Genomic DNA, 16,229 nt, shown 5'->3' on the forward strand with positions numbered 1-16,229 from the left:
TCTGGTGTCTTGAAAGTCTTTAGTAAGATTATTTCACTATAATGTACTTAAAACCATTATAAAACTTTTCCTAGCCTAGATACCTACATTCACAAATGAGTACACTTCTGCCATGAAGTGTTAGACCTGAATGTCCCAATCTGTGTATGTGAAAGTAGACCCCATTAATTTGCATCGTTGATATCTGGCAGTAGGGCTGCACGATAACAGAAAAAATGATTATCACGATTATTTTGCTCAAAATTTTTATCACGATTAATAATGACGATTATTCCTTTGGTAAATGAAGTCTGTGACCAAAGCAGTGTAGCCTCGGCCAGTTATTCACAGATGCTGCCCTAATCATATTAGCTGTGTTGTCCGTTGTGATGCACACAAGTCTTTCTTCCACCAAGCCCCAAGCGGACATCGCTTCTTTGAGGCCCACTGCAATAAACTCCGCTGTATGGTCTTGTGGGAAAAACGAAGTTTGCAAAAACTTGCTTTTCATCTCAAACTCGCTGTCAATAAAATGAACTGTCAAGCTCAAATACGGTTCCGCAGTTCTGCTTGACCATAAGTCGGTCGTGGCAGCAAAATATTCAAGGCCGAGCCTGAGAATTTCTCTTTCTATTTCTTTTCGGCATTTCGCATACAGCGAGGGCAGCGCAACATTGGAAAAATGGTTGCGTGAGGGAATGCTATATCTTTTATCAAGTGTTGCGATCATTTTGTTAAACCCCTCACTGCTCACGGTGGTTATTGGACACATATCCTTGGCTATATGGTATGTGATCGCCTCTGTTATTTCCCGGAGTCTTTGCGAGCTAGGCACAGGGCCGCTGCTAGCCAAATGGGTGCCCTAAGCAGAAATTTACTTTTGTGCCCCCTCCCCCAAATATTACGGAAGTAAAAATAAAATAATAAAAAAAACACCTACTATAGGGGCCAAAATAGAACTTTATTCAAATAAAATTAAATACATAAATAAATTGTATCATTTATAAATTACAATTGTAGCTCTACAGCAAAAAATACAAACTAAAATCACACTTTAAATAAAACATTTATAATAAAATAAACAATAATAAACTGAAATAAAATCAACACTGTCATCTGCTGGAGCTTTCCAAAGTTCAAAATTTACAAAGGCACACTTCTGCTTTTTCTTGAGGCAAAGTCGTAAATGAGCTCTTCATATGATAAAGCCTTTGCTAATTCAGAGTTGATGCTGACAATTGCCAGACCACTCATGCGCTCTTGTGCCATAGATGAGCGCAAGTACGTTTTGATGAGGTTCATTTTAGAAAAACTTCGCTCAGCAGAGGCAACAGTTACAGGGAGCGTCACTGCTATGCGCAGAGCAATACAGAGATTTGGGTACAGAGGTGAGGGCGCGCGCGTCATCACGTGTGCTTAGCCTACTCTGCGTTCACCATAAAATGCAATATATACGTTTATATTTTTGTTTATTTGTATATGTATATTATTAATATTAATTTATTATTATAATATATAAAAACGATTTTTTTGAGCAGCTGGGATGGTGCCCCCCTGGGAGTTGGTGCCCTACGCAGACTGCGTACTCTGCGTATAGGGAGCGGCGGTACTCGCTAGACAGATATGGTATTGCGTTGAACAATGTCCCTGATATTGTTGTCTGTGTTGTGGATGGCTGGTAATTTTTTGTTGTTGCTGTTTGTGCCTTCAGTCATTGAAATTCTTGATAGTGTACTTTGTGGTGGCTTTTAAGGTGGTTGATGAGGTTTGTTGTGTTACCTTGGGACGTTTGGACGGAACAGGAGCAAAGTTTGCACAAGACTCGTACCTGATCAACATCACATTCCTCGAAATCGAAATTGTTCCAGACAACTGAGTATGACCCCTTTTTAGGAACTAACGATCGCACTTCTGCACGTTGCTCTGCCATCATATGTTTATTCTGACTGACTGTTATTGCTGCTATTGACTTCTACTGCTTCAGAAAGCGCTTGCAATCAAGACGCAGTAACGTCATAGTGACGCAGTCCAATCCGTAAACTCAGCCCATAAAAAACAGTTTGGTCTTTATACTGTAAAATCACGACGATATTTATTAACTGATCGTGGGTCATAAATATCGTTATCATGAGAAAAAAAAGATTAATCTTTCAGCCCTATCTGGCAGTATTGATAAACTGTATAGACTGTGGAGACTTTTTGCGTATTGTTGACTTTTCCAATGTATAGCAATCCATTAAATCCAGCTGCAGTCTTTCAAAGTAATATATATTTTTTTCATAAACCTGTCTAATAAATACTGTATGTATGTATGTCTGTGTGTTTTATATATATACTATATATACAGTATATATATACAGTATATAAAAACACCCACTAAAAACTTAGTTTCTTTTCTGAATTAAAAAAAATATCATTCCTGATATAAAAGTGCATTTGAAAGTAGTTAATGATGCAATTGGAAAAGTATTACATGACTTAAGTGATAAATACAGTTGGATGTCATGAGTATACAAATCAAAGTTAATATTGTATTTGTCAGTTACATTTTCTGATGGCAGCCTGTATAAAAATAGAGGCTTGTAAAGTATGAAGGTATATGCTTTAGAATCATTATATACATAGAGCTTTAATAATGTTTTTGTTATTTCTAAAATATGACTTAATAGTAATATCTGCACTGCCGATTTTCTTTTGTAATTCTTATATACATTGTATATAATAGTAACATTAACAAGAATTCAGGTGTATTTTTGCCAATTATGTGATGTTTGATTCACTGTCAAACAGCACAAGTCAAAACTATTACACTGGCCAGTATTTCTGTAGATCATTAGCAATTACAAAATCAAATGTGAGGTGCTTTGTTTTTCAGTGAGTCACATACATGAAGGTATACACATCTAAGAAAGAATTTAATTTCTTTTAGAAAGTATTTTATGGTTTGAATATAGTAAGAATAATTCAAAACAAACACCCTAAAGAGTTCCAAAGTCACACTCAGAACTTATAATGAAGCAAAAGTAAAAAGTTTAGGTTCTAAATGCAACGCTTACTGTTAAGCTTAAAAGAGCTTATGTTATTTTACTTTTTTATGAAGGTTTTCAAGAAAGAAGTGCCTGAATTAAGTTCCCAACCTCCAGGTAGGTGAATCAGTATTAGTGTACATTTTAAAATTTCTAATAGGAATTCATTTGTCAAATGTAATGACTGAAAGCAAATAAGACATTTTCCAGCAAATATTGTCAGTGGCAGTTCTGTTTGTTTATCTGTAAAAACTGTGGTAATGTTGAGAACAAAAAACAACATTTATAGAGTAAAATATAAATAAAAATATGTCAGTTTTATTAGGAAAAGTCTAATGATTTAATTATAAAAAGTAACTGTGGCAGTGCGGGACAGCTCCTTGCTCCCTCTTTGTTTTTGGGAGCCTCTTGCACCTGAGGACCCGACACCGTCAATAGTCATGACCGGGATGAGTTGATCAGATGAGGACAAAACACACCTGAAGCAAGGGGAAAGGGTGGAGTGCTTCGTGCTTTTATTAAAATAAACAACAATGTCCAAAAAGTGCAGTGTAATGTCTGTAATTAATAAATAATCCATAAACTGAAGTGCTCCGTGGAGGTTAAAATTAATCCATTAAAACAAGGTTAAAATTCAGGCAAGAAACTATCCTTTCTAAAAAGCCTTGGTGCATTCTTCTTTCTCACTGGTGGCCCCCCTGCTTATCCCATACAGGCCTTGCAGCTGAGGAGTTGCTCTACCAACAGATGCAGCTGACCTTCCGCAGGCCTGTGTCCCTGCTGTCCAATGGCTATGGTAAGGCTCCCTCACCGGACCTAGGCTTGGCACTTACGTTGGCGTCCTTAAACCCCACTGCCTTCCCGGTCTTCTTCAGTGAACCTTACATACTCCTGATCACTCTCGCTCCTCAGACATGTTCAGCTGGAGTGACCCAATTTAACCCCCACGAGTGTTGGTCACACATTGTCCAGGAGCTCTTTTCCCATTTACCTACCTTCTGAACCTCGAGCCTGCTCCCTTTAGCTCTCACCATCTCTGTCCGCCTCCTGCCTTCTTCTGTCTCTTTCTCTCTTTAACCTCTGTTCATTTCTTTTTCTTTTGTTATTTTCCTTCCTCGCACTCCCCTTTTTAAACAGGGATTTGGCACAGCTGCGACAATCAGGAACTCCCAGCATCAGTTAAGATTGCGGGCGATCCTGCACCTGTGCACTAAGTGCAGGGCCTTCCACTCCCACATCACACATGGGAACAGCTATTGCCAATGTACCATGTCCCCTCCAATCAGCCGCAGACTTCACTTTACCACAGTGACAATTGACACTTGTCAATGTTATTACAAAGTTTATTGCAAGAAACTTAGCTATGCCACTGTGCCTTAGTATTTTAAAGACAGTTGCTCTGACATGCACAAATAATTTTGAAAGATTATTAAAACATGATGTAATTGTAAGTTATGAAAAATGCCATTTTATGATTTTTTCCAGTTAAGTGTTTTGTGGAAACCACTGGATGATACTTTCATGAGTTATATTGTAACTTTTCTTTGTAACTGTAGCTGGACTTAAACAGTCTGATAGAAAAAAGAAGCAATTACGGAAGATTTCCTCAAGTTTATGTCAAAAGAAGAGTAAAACATGCTCTTCTTTAGTGGATGACATTCCAAAGCAAGATTTAAAAGAAGCTCCTGAGAAAACCACTGCAGTGGAGGTATTGTGCAATGTTGATTTATTTTTAATATTATGCATAATATCTTCTTAAAATACGTGTTCACCATAGCCATACCCATCCTTTTCACAAAAGCCACTATCATCTGACCTTCTTCATTCCTCTCCTTGATACCATACCTACCCATCACCTCCTCGTCTCCTCTGTTCCCTTCACCAACATGTCTATTGAAATCCGCTCCAATCACCACTTTCTGTCCCTTGGCTACACTGGCCATCACTTCATCCAACTCACTCCAGAATTCTTCTTTCTCATCCATCGCACACCCAACTTGCAGGGCATATGCACTAATAACATTCATCATCACACCTCCAATTTCCAGCTTCATAATCATTACTCTATCTGACACTGTTTTCACTTTCAAAACACTCTTCACATACTGTTCCTTCAGAATAACCCCTACCCCATTTCTCCTCCCATCCACACCATGATAAAACAATTTGAATCCACCTCCAATCCACCTTGCCTTACTCCCCTTCCATTTAGTCTCTTGCACGCACAATATTATTTTCTCTATCATATCAGCTAACTCTCCCTTTACTAGTCATACTGCCAGCATTCAAAGTTCCTACCCTCAGTTTCACTGTCTTTACCTTCCTCCTCTCCTCTTTCCTCCGGACACATCTCCCCCCTCTTCTTCTCCTTCTTCGGCCAACAGTAGCCCAATTTCTGCCAGCACCCTGTTGGCTAAAAGTACTGGTGGTGACCGTTGTTAACCCGGGACTCGACCGATCTGGTATGGAAATCTGTATTGTTGTCTGCATGTTGATCTGGCAAAATTTTACACCGGATGCCTTTCCTGATGTAACCCTCCCCATTTATCCAGACTTGCGACCGGGATGAAGAAACACACTGGTTTGTGCATTCCCTGTGTCTGGGTTTGCAAAAAAAAAAAAAATATATATATATACTTATAATATTAGTTACTGTATGTAGTGTGTTTCCCCTCTTTATAAACATAATGCACTCCTGAAAAATCCCTTGTACGGTGAACTCTTGTAATTTGAAAAATTAATCATGATAAATTTCAATGGGTATGCCTTCTGAGTCTCCAAATTGACACTCTTTTTTTCCCTAACATAACACCAAATTCAGATACAATGGTTAATTTTTAGATATCAAGGTGCACCCTAAAGTGGCACTTTCCTTTCATTAATAAATCAATAATATGGCTGCTTACCAGTTCCCCTTAAACTTGTTTTTAGCTACAAGAGAATAGTAACTATTGTGAAATAAAGAAAAAAGCCAGCAATATCAATAGCAATCTCTATCAATGGACAAAAAAAAAACTTGCATAAAAACAGTCAGTAATACTACCCTAAGTTCTTGTCAATAAGCCGCGGCTTATCTAAGGAAAAAAGTTGTGAAAATGAAAAAATAGAATATCGGCTTATACATAAGTCCGGCTTATACATCCATCGCGGGGGTTGCGTTCCAGAGCCACCCGCGAAATAAGAAAATCCGCGAAGTAGAAACCATATGTTTATATGGTTATTTTTATATTGTCATGCTTGGGTCACAGATTTGCGCAGAAACACAGGAGGTTGTAGAGAGACAGGAACGTTATTCAAACACTGCAAACAAACATTTGTCTCTTTTTCAAAAGTTTAAACTGTGCTCCATGACAAGACAGAGATGACAGTTCCGTCTCACAATTAAAAGAATGCAAACATATCTTCCTCTTCAAACGAGTGAAGCAAACAAATCAATATGTCTGTTTGGCTTTTAAGTATGCGAAGCACCGCGGCACAAAGCTGTTGAAGGCGGCAGCTCACACCCCCTCCGTCAGGAGCAGACAAAGAGAGAGAGAGAGAGAGAGAGAGACAGAGTTTGTTTTTCAAGCACAAATCAATACGTGCCCTTCGAGCTTTTAAGTATGCGAAGCACTGTGCAGCATGTCTTTTCAGGAATCAGCTTTACAAAAGATAGCAACGTGAAGATAATCTTTCAGCATTTTTAGACGAGCGTCTGTATCGTCTAGGTGTGCAAACAGCCCCCCTGCTCAATCCCCATACGTCAGGATCACAGATAGTCAGCGCAAGATTGACAGAAAAATAAGCAATCTAGCTTCTCAGCCATCTGCCAATAGCGTCCCTTGTATGAAATCAACTGGGCAAACCAACTGAGGAAGCATGTACCAGAAATTAAAAGACCCATTGTCCGCAGAAATCCGCGATATATATTTAAATATGCTTACATATAAAATCACAATTTAAATGACCGCTACGCGCTCGTGTTGACTCGGCGACGCCCAGAGCAGAAAGAACGCGCTCCGGCCGCTCCAACCGCGCCATGCGGGGAGTGAGAGAGACGGCAATATCTCACACTCTCTCCCTCCTTAAAGAAATTAAATGGGCGCGAGTGAGACCACTGACCTCCCTCCCTTCTATTAGTTATAGGTTATAGTACGTTCGGCTTATCCATGAGTCCGGCTTATCTATGATACGATTTTATTTTAAAAATTCGTATGATATTTGGTCTCCGGCTAATACATGAGTCCGGCTTATAGACAAGAACTTAGGGTAATTCTTTTAATTGTAATTATGATCATATCTGGAAAAAAACACTTTAAAATGTATTTCAGCAAGTTTGAAATTACAGTCAACATGCTTTTATGTGTCCCAGATTCTTGGCTTGTTAGGTGAGCAAGTGTTTAGTAATTAAATTTGGAAGTGAGCGTCAGTAGGCTTTGCTCCCTAGGATCCAAGTTACCCGAACTATTCTATAACATTTCAGTAATTATTTACCGCTCTGATGCTGATCTTTCTGACCATAAAATATAGGGATGCACCGATACCACTTTTTTGGAAAACGAGTACTTGCATTTCAGTACTCGCCGATACCGAGTACTTAATAAAAACATGATTTAAATTTACAGGTAACAGCTTTAGTCATATAATTTAACAAAAAATACAAGGGACTAGTTTGGAATTAAGAACATTTATTTAAAATGAAAAGCATGTTGTATGCAACATATTACAGAATAAATAATTATAAAAAAAATTTTAAACAGTGACAGTGCAACTCGAGTATTTTTTTCAGTTTGTTGTAAACTCTGCCGCTTTGGACAACACAAGGGGCATTAATAAACATCTTTGCTATTTAGTGCACAATATTTGAATAAACTAACAACATCCACCAACATAGAACTGTGGCAGTCAGTGCAACTGAGGTAGGTATTAACATCAAGTCTAAGACGACTCACTTAATGGAGCCTATTTAGAAAAAGTGAGTGGCAGGTTTTTTTTTAAGAAAAGTAGCTTTTCTGCATTATCAGCAGTCAGCCTGTTTCTGTTTTCATCTATAATGTGTGACACTGAGCTAAAAAGCCTTTCACTTTCCACACTGCTACATGGGGCTGAGAGGTATTTCTGGGCCATTTTAGCCAAAGTGGGGAACCTGATTTTGTTGACACCCCAGTACTTCAGAGGACTGTCTTCACGAGGGCTTGGGGCCTCTCCGAGGTATGTGTCGAGCTCAATGGCAGCACCTGCTGCCAGCGGCTGTGCTGCCTGGGGCTGCTCCTTAGTGATTTCTTCAAATACAGTGTCCAGACTGCTGCTAGTGCTGGCCTGGGCCTTGAGGAACAGTTTAGCAGGAGGTTCTGCAGCTTCTGCCCGACTCCCCTCTGCCTCAGCTCTGGACATTATCTGCAGCTCCTGCTTCAGGTGCAGCTTGGCCTCCGGAGCAGTGTTGTTGGAGAAGAAGCGATCTTTATACCTGAACAAAATTCATGAATGTATTAATATGTGGAAAAATAGGACTGATTTTAGTTTCCCCTAAACCACTGTCACAAATGCCAGCCATTTGGCTTTCTGGTAGTAATAAGGGAAATATATTTCATATTATATATATTGCATACATTTGTATTTGTGTATTTTAGTTACAAAAATATAATATAATATTTCAGATGGAAATTAATCTTACATTTAGTACTGTAGTTTATCATTGAATACCTATAGCACACAGACTTTACCTTGGGTCAAGTATGGTGGAGATGAAGTACAGTGGGTTGGTCTCGACGTCACTGAAGCGCTTCTTGACAGCTGCCAGTAAGGTTGCTTTCATTGTCTTGACGCCGTGGTCCTCGTCTGTTTCTCTGTTTAGAAGTCTCACTAGCACAGTCACAGCTGGGATGACATCAGAGGCTAGTGCGTCGTAGCTGCTCACTTTTTTAGTTAGTTCACCAAAGGGGGCGAGGATGGCAACAGTCTTCTCCATAAGAGCCCATTGGTGAGCGGTGAGATAGTCAGGGAGTTCATGCTCGTACACATACACCCCCAGCACTCGCTTTTGCTCAATGAGGGACTGGAGCATGTAATACGTGCTGTTCCAGCGCGTCTGTACGTCCTGCTGCAGTCTCTTTATTGGCTGGTTGAGCTGTCCCTGAATGTCCTCGAGGCGGGAGTAGGCTAAGGCGGAATGTTTAAAATGCCCAACTATTTTCCGCCCCACTGCTATAGCATCAGCTATGCTCCTCTGTGCTAATAAGCCCTCGTGAACAGCCAGTTGGAGTGTGTGCGCGACACACGGCAGACTTGGGAGCCCTGCGTCATTCATGGCTTTAATCATGTTTTTGGCATTGTCACGAAGCACAACATGTACTGATGTTTTAGGTATACCCCATGTCAGGAGCATTTCCTCAAACACATGCGCTATAGCCTGGCTGGTGTGCGAGCCGCGGAATTGTTTCGCATGTAATATGGCTCGTTGCGGCGTGAAACTCTCGTCTATCCACTGGGAGGTTAGGCTAATTAGCGACACGGGGCTAACACTGCTTGTCCAAATATCCGTGGTGAAACTAAACGCAGAGGAGGCTTGCAGTAGGCTGTGGATATGTTTTTTCACGGAGTTGTGTAGTTTAGGCAGCTCCGTGTCAGTCATGTAGCGGCGGCTTGGGACATCATATCTGGGCTCCAGAACATGGAGGAGACGCAGGAATCCCACATTTTCTACCTCCGAGAGTGGCTGGTCACTCAATGCAATGTACTCGATAATTGCCTGTGTTATTTTCACAGCACGTGGATTGTCTCTGGACATTTTCTCTCGTCTTGCAAGAGTTTGCTGCAGCGTGGGTTGTGTTGGTTTAGAAGCGTGGGTAAACTCTTTGTACTCGTTGTCGTGTTGGGATTTTAGGTGCTTGATTAAATTACTTGCGTTAAATGCGCTACCTTTTGAGCCTCCTCTGGACAATTTCGCTGAGCACAATTTGCAGTCCGCCTTTGTTTTGTCGTCTTCATTCACTTTGAAATAGTTCCACACGGCTGACATGTCTCGCCTCGCCTTCTCCCCGCTCTGAGCTGCAGCCGGGGCCTGGGGGCGGGCACTCGGTGCCTGTGATTAACCCCTTACATGCTGCTCAAACATAGACATTTCTCAGACCGTGGTATCGGTCCCCGGTATCGGGGGACTTTTAACGAGTACGAGTACTTTAGAAAATGTGGTATCGAGGCCGATACCAGATACCGGTATCGGTGCATCCCTAATAAAATAGGTCATTATGATAGCAATTGTTAAGAAGAATTCATAATTAATTCCAGAATAACGGTATTTGAGAGTTCTTCTAGAGTGCCTTTTTCTCTTGCACGATTTGGCTCAAAAACTAATCAGTACATCGTCGTCTCCTAACAGGCTTAATTTTCGAGCTTTCACTCTTCCCCCATAGGAAATAGGTTATGGGAAGAGGGGGTGGCAAAGCAAAAAAAAAAAAAAGGGAATGGTCTTCACAAATGGTTTGTAGATTTGGATAGTGGTTCACAGTAGGCACAAATGTGGGGAAAAAAAATCATAAAACTTACAAATATTTCTTTCTTCAAAGCCTGAAAGCCTTAGGTTTCACAAACCATTTTCTCTATGTTTCAGACGTATGCTTATGATAATGGATTAAAGTGGTGAAAACTTAATTGTATTGTAGGTTTTTAACAATATTTTTTCTGAGTGCGGAATACTTATTCTCCCTTCAATTCACAGCAGCTAGTGCGGGTAGAGTTTTCATATAAACTGTGATGAAAGCGGGGCGCCAGTGAGTCAAAACCCAGGCACAAACACACAAATACAGTCCCAAGTTCAAATAAATGGGTGTTTATTAAACACAGTACCTCCATAAGGTAACAAAAGCACACATAATCTATCCTGCAATTCACCACTCCTCTCTTCACTGCACTGTAGCTCCTCCAATTGAGTGTTGCCTTTCATCCTCCCAGCTCCGACTCGCATGGACAACGGAGTGTGGTTCCTTTTATTGAAGACCCGGGAGTAGTTTTGGTGCCAGGGCTGCTGCCCGTTGGAAGTACTTCCAGGTCATATAGAACTCCAATATATTGGAGAGTGCATCTCCCTACTCCTACGGACCCTTGCAGGGCTGTGCTTCCGGACTAAAACTCCCAGCATTTCCTGCTGGTTCCCAAATGGCAGCCGATATGGAGGTCTGCTGCCATCTACCACCTGCGGGGTTACAGTCCTTCCCTGTCCTTTTCTTGGAACCATGCTCGGTCGGGATGCCCGTCCATTCCCCCAGGGCCTCCTGTCCAGGTAAGAAATCTTCTCTGTTCGTTCATCTGCTCAGGGAGTCGCTATTGGGTCTGGTACCTTTCTGTCTCTTGGCTGGGGTGCCAGTATGCCCTTTCAGAGCCTTCCATCCAGGTAAGAAACCATCCTTTCTCCCAGTGAGGTTGCTCGTCCACCCCATATGCAACCTACAAAACATAATGCACACAAAAGACACTAAACAGCCAAGAAGAAGTGCTTTGGGATAGCAGATACTGTAGCTACTTCTTAAGTGGTAAAGAAGTGTATGAGGGATGATCAAAACGTTTTTTGACCCCTGAAGTGAAAGGGGTATTTTGTGGTTCTTATTTTATAAGTGGCCATGCAAAGCTTATTGCTACACTAAAGTTTATGAATTACACATTTCTAGCATTTTTGGCTTATAGTGTATGTTTCCTGTTTCAGAAACAAGTCAACATGGATACAGGAAACCTTATTACCATTAAATGTCTAAGGCAAAAAAGAGTCATTCTTTTTTAACTTTGAAATGCAGGAGAAAACCTCTGCAATTTAAGACAACCAAACCTGTTTGGTTTTGTTATGACTTGTCACAGAATGCTACAAGTGAGTCACTAGGGATATCACACTACACAACTAGTGGTCACAAGCGAGCAATAACTGGACACAACTTGCTTATGTTACATAAACGAAGGCTGTGACCTAAAATGGCTGTTGTGTAGTGCAACTCTGGCATTAGCCACAAGTCTCTGGGTTTATTCTTTTTGTTTACTTACTGTCTGACTCTTAACAAATCATTAAACATGCAAGTGCTAAGATTAAAGAATTTGTTAAAGTTGTATTGTGCTTATGTAAGTGTTTTGTCTTGGTAGAGTAATATATATTGCTCTACTTTCCCCTATTGTGTTATTAATATGTAGCCTTAGAATGCCTAATCTCACAGACTTACCACTGTTTATAAGGTATTATTGTATATAACTTATCCCCACCTTCCCTTCTATATCTATTACCTTAGGCAATTAGATGTAGTAAAAAGACAAGCAGAAGTTAAGTTACACATAAAATAATGTATTATTGATAATATTCAGAAATAATAACAAAATGCAAAGTACATTTGAATATTGGCAACCATACAACCTGATTAAATGATGATATGTAGTTCAGGTGGCACACAGTCTTCTGGTTACTTAAATGTCTCTAGTTAAGGCATCATTGATCCTCAGCTTTCAGCCACATGTCTGTTCAAAATGGCTGCTGAGCTATGCTGTTCATTGTGTTCTCTTCACCATCACAGGTTAGCAAGAGAGATGCTTCTTCATCATATGTTGGTTGGAAAGAGAGAGATACTGAGGTTAAACACATACATTTATAGATGTTCTGTCCAATCCCAAGAGCCAATAGGACATCATGGTACTTAAAGGCCTCTGAGACAAGCCAATTCCAAACAGCCATACCTCAGACCAATGGGGGAAATAGAACATCTTAACACCTGCCCCCAAACCATATGTTAAAGTACGCCTTAGCCCATTTGCGGGGGTAGAAATGACTTTAGCAAGGAAACACTTGCCAAACTGGTTTAAAACACACATCCCCCAAATCCTGTCATAAAATTCAAACAGACCCATTCCTGAGGGTGGAATTGGGGGGTAACACTAAATTACATTGCTTTGTCTAAATTACAAATAAAGATATACAGTACAAAATATTCATCAAGTTATATGTAAAATCTCACATCACAACAGTATTTGTAAATAACTTTGAATAAATTGTATTCTAAATATGTCAGTATAAAAAAATATATTTAATTGGACTGTGGAAAGACTTTCAGCTTATACATTGTTTACAGACTGTGCTAATGTTTTTTTTATCTCGACTGTGGTACACTCACTACAAGAATGTAAGGAAAGAGGAAACCCTGCACTGTCTAAAAACAAACTCTTCCACCCCAAAAGTAAAAAAGAGCATTGTCCATTTGGTGATAAACATAAACATAAGTATGGGAAGTTGCATTGTTTTATTTTTTTTTTGTAACAAAGATGTCATATTTTAGATTTCTGAAAGAAGATATTTTAACAACTTTACATTTTAACTGTTACATATATTTTATGTAACAACCTTTTAATTTAGTTAACCATTAACCTTAAGCATTAGAATCACTGCATTTTAACTATTGAATGTTGTGCCAATAAACCTTAATGCCTGTTGTTATAATGTTTTGCACTAACCCTAGAATTTCCTTCAACATTAAATTGTTGCACCTACAAAGTTTCAAATGACAGACACCTTGAAGGAGAAAATAAAAGAGAGCAAATTCAGCAAAGAAGCTGATAGCTCCAGATATGTGGAACGAAGTTCCAATATGGTATACACTGTACATTTCTCACCATTGTTTATTGCTTGAATTTATTTTTAGAACTCTGTCTCAAGTCTGGAGGTTAACCCACCAGTAGTGAAAGAAGAAGTCTGCCCAAGTGAAATAAGTGTAGGTGTTTCCACTAACAAAAAACTTCCAGGAGAGAAAGGTGGTGCAGCCTCCATGAAGGAGAATGTTTGTCAGGTAAGTGGTATGTCGTGAAACAGTGTTATAAAACTTAACAATACAAGAACATTCACACTGCAGCATTTACATAAGTATTTAGGAAATTTTCACATGTGTGAAATAAGAACCTTAAAAGCTAATAAAAATGTTACTCAACATCTGTATTTGTGTTGTGTTGCTCAGTTGCCCAATACAGTCTTTATATTAAATGTTTCATCCTTGTATATGACATCAATACTAATAATAATATGATAAAAAGAAGCCTACATTAGTTGTACTTCCTTAATTTATTATGTGTGCTTGCTGTCATTTCTTAGATTTGTGAGAAGCCAGGAGAGCTACTACTGTGTGAAGGTCAGTGTTGTGGAGCTTTTCATCTGCAATGCATTGGCATGTCAGAGATGCCCCAGGGACGTTTTGTCTGCAGTGAATGTACCACAGGTTAGTTTATTTTACTAAAATGATTCTAAAGTGTCCCCTGTTAATTAGAAACATTTGATTTTATGCTAGGAGAAAATGCAAATCCTGTATATGATCAAAAATATTTAAAAAAAGTTCAGAAAGAGCCTAGTGGAATCCGTCTTAATAGAAATTTATGGTCTATGAATTTTATTTTATATAATTTGTAATCCTTTATCACAAGTAATTTGGGTAAATACATTTTTATGGCCAACATCAAGCTTTTGTGTATTTGGAAAATGACACTCTTTCATTACTTTGTTAGCTACTTAACCATTTACCAAAAATTGCCTTTTTGATATAAACATAATAATAATTCCACAAAAGTGTATGATGATAATGTAGCAATTCACTTACAGATTTAATATACCATTCAGTGTATAAATGTCAGACATCATTGAATTCTCTCCATTCATTCCCAAATTGATGCCTAACTTAGTCTCTTTCAAAATTGTACACAACATATATATACAGTATACAGTAGATATATCCTTTTTTTTTTTTTTTTTTTTTTTTTTTTTTGTAAGATGTGTTTCATTTACATTTTAGCTAGGGCCGCTGTTCGATTTAAGAAATTTAATTGCATGATTAAAATTTTTAATACAGAATATTTCACCCGAGATTAGCTGCATATTAATTGCTATTTGTCATATTTTCTTCAGACATATTATTTTTGTATGAAGCAGAAATAACAATGATTAATTTGTAGTACAAAACAGTTTTAAAAAACAGTTGTATATACACATTAAATTATTCTAGTTTATTGAACAGTTTTGTGTAACAGAAACAACACTAAAAAGACCAACAAACAATTAAACAGCAACAACATTTCTGCTTTGGGGGATGCCTGAGTGAGCTATAAGGAACTGAGCGAATCCACTCTGTGTCATCTGCTCTTTAGCTGCTTGGACATGGGTAGCACCTGCACCATGCTGTTTCAGGTCAGATATCCGTCAATGGGGGACTGACACACTGCCTTTCTGTCAAACACTCCAAACTATACGTCAACAGCCTCTTTTACGGGCAGACTCAGATTAGCAGACATCACTATAGTGTTTATGCTGTGTGTAATGTCTTGTTCTCTATATTGCACTATACTGTGTGATGTGACACTTTTTTTTTTTTTACCTGCATAATGGCAAGGATGGCTCTGATGCGGAATCTTAATTAGCACATAGTGCTGGTCCATCTGCAGTATTAGTGTGACACAAAATTAAACTCATTCACTCCTCTTGTATAACTGGTTTGATTTAAATTGTTCTTATATTCTCTTCCCTTTGAGAGATAGTGTATGTATGAAATGATGTGTACAAAAATTCAGGTCAAATAGCGTCCCTTATTGATTTAATATGGTACACAGCATTATATATTCTAATACAGGACAATCCCACATTATAAGAGATGGGTGGCAACCCTACTGGTGAGTTTGGATGAAGATTATTATCAAGAAACAACACAGGAAGCGATCAAGTACCAGTGACCTACTACTACTATTAATAGACTTGGATTAATAGAATAAGTGCACTCTGTAATCTTGTTCCTTTTCGTACAGAGATTTGAGAAGTAACATGATACTCTCATTCCCATACACTCGCTCTGTCTGATTTATACTACTTTAAAGAGGTGTTAGAAAGAAGTTCAAGATGCACATCTCCTTGTCTGACTGCCATGTGTAGATCTTAACTGTGAATTTTGTGAGAAAGTGCTCTGTATTACCTCTGACTAACATTAACACGAACAGAAATTCCATTAGTGGCAGTGTCACTTTAGAAACCTTTGTGTATTTTTAGTCAAATGCATACCCATGAGACACTCCTGATAATTGCTTTCATGGCTATTTACCATTGAAGCTGTTAATGTTTATATGTATTGTACTTATTAATGGGTATAGTCAAACCCAAGCTTGTTGTGTTTTAGGGGGGTTGTCAGGAGTTGTCTTGAGACATTTCTGGTTTTTTGGGGTGGCGATCTGCGCCACCACCACCTAATCAAAGCA

General features: G+C 39.0%; 1 protein-coding gene across 4 annotated transcripts in view; it reads left to right on the top strand.

Moving 5' to 3' along the window:
• LOC114660282 (histone-lysine N-methyltransferase, H3 lysine-36 specific-like) overlaps positions 1–16,229 on the top strand; it is a 153,791-nt gene that overhangs the window by 92,769 nt on the left and 44,793 nt on the right. For all 4 annotated transcript variants that reach the window (XM_051933835.1, XM_051933834.1, XM_051933833.1 and 1 more), the window contains exons 9-12: positions 3,080–3,122; positions 4,562–4,713; positions 13,649–13,792; positions 14,092–14,215. In XM_051933835.1, coding sequence (XP_051789795.1) covers positions 3,080–3,122; positions 4,562–4,713; positions 13,649–13,792; positions 14,092–14,215 — 463 coding nt within the window. The remainder of the gene's footprint in view (positions 1–3,079; positions 3,123–4,561; positions 4,714–13,648; positions 13,793–14,091; positions 14,216–16,229) is intronic.

The sequence above is a fragment of the Erpetoichthys calabaricus genome, chromosome 11, assembly GCF_900747795.2.
Source record: "Erpetoichthys calabaricus chromosome 11, fErpCal1.3, whole genome shotgun sequence".
Taxonomy (NCBI): domain Eukaryota; kingdom Metazoa; phylum Chordata; class Cladistia; order Polypteriformes; family Polypteridae; genus Erpetoichthys; species Erpetoichthys calabaricus.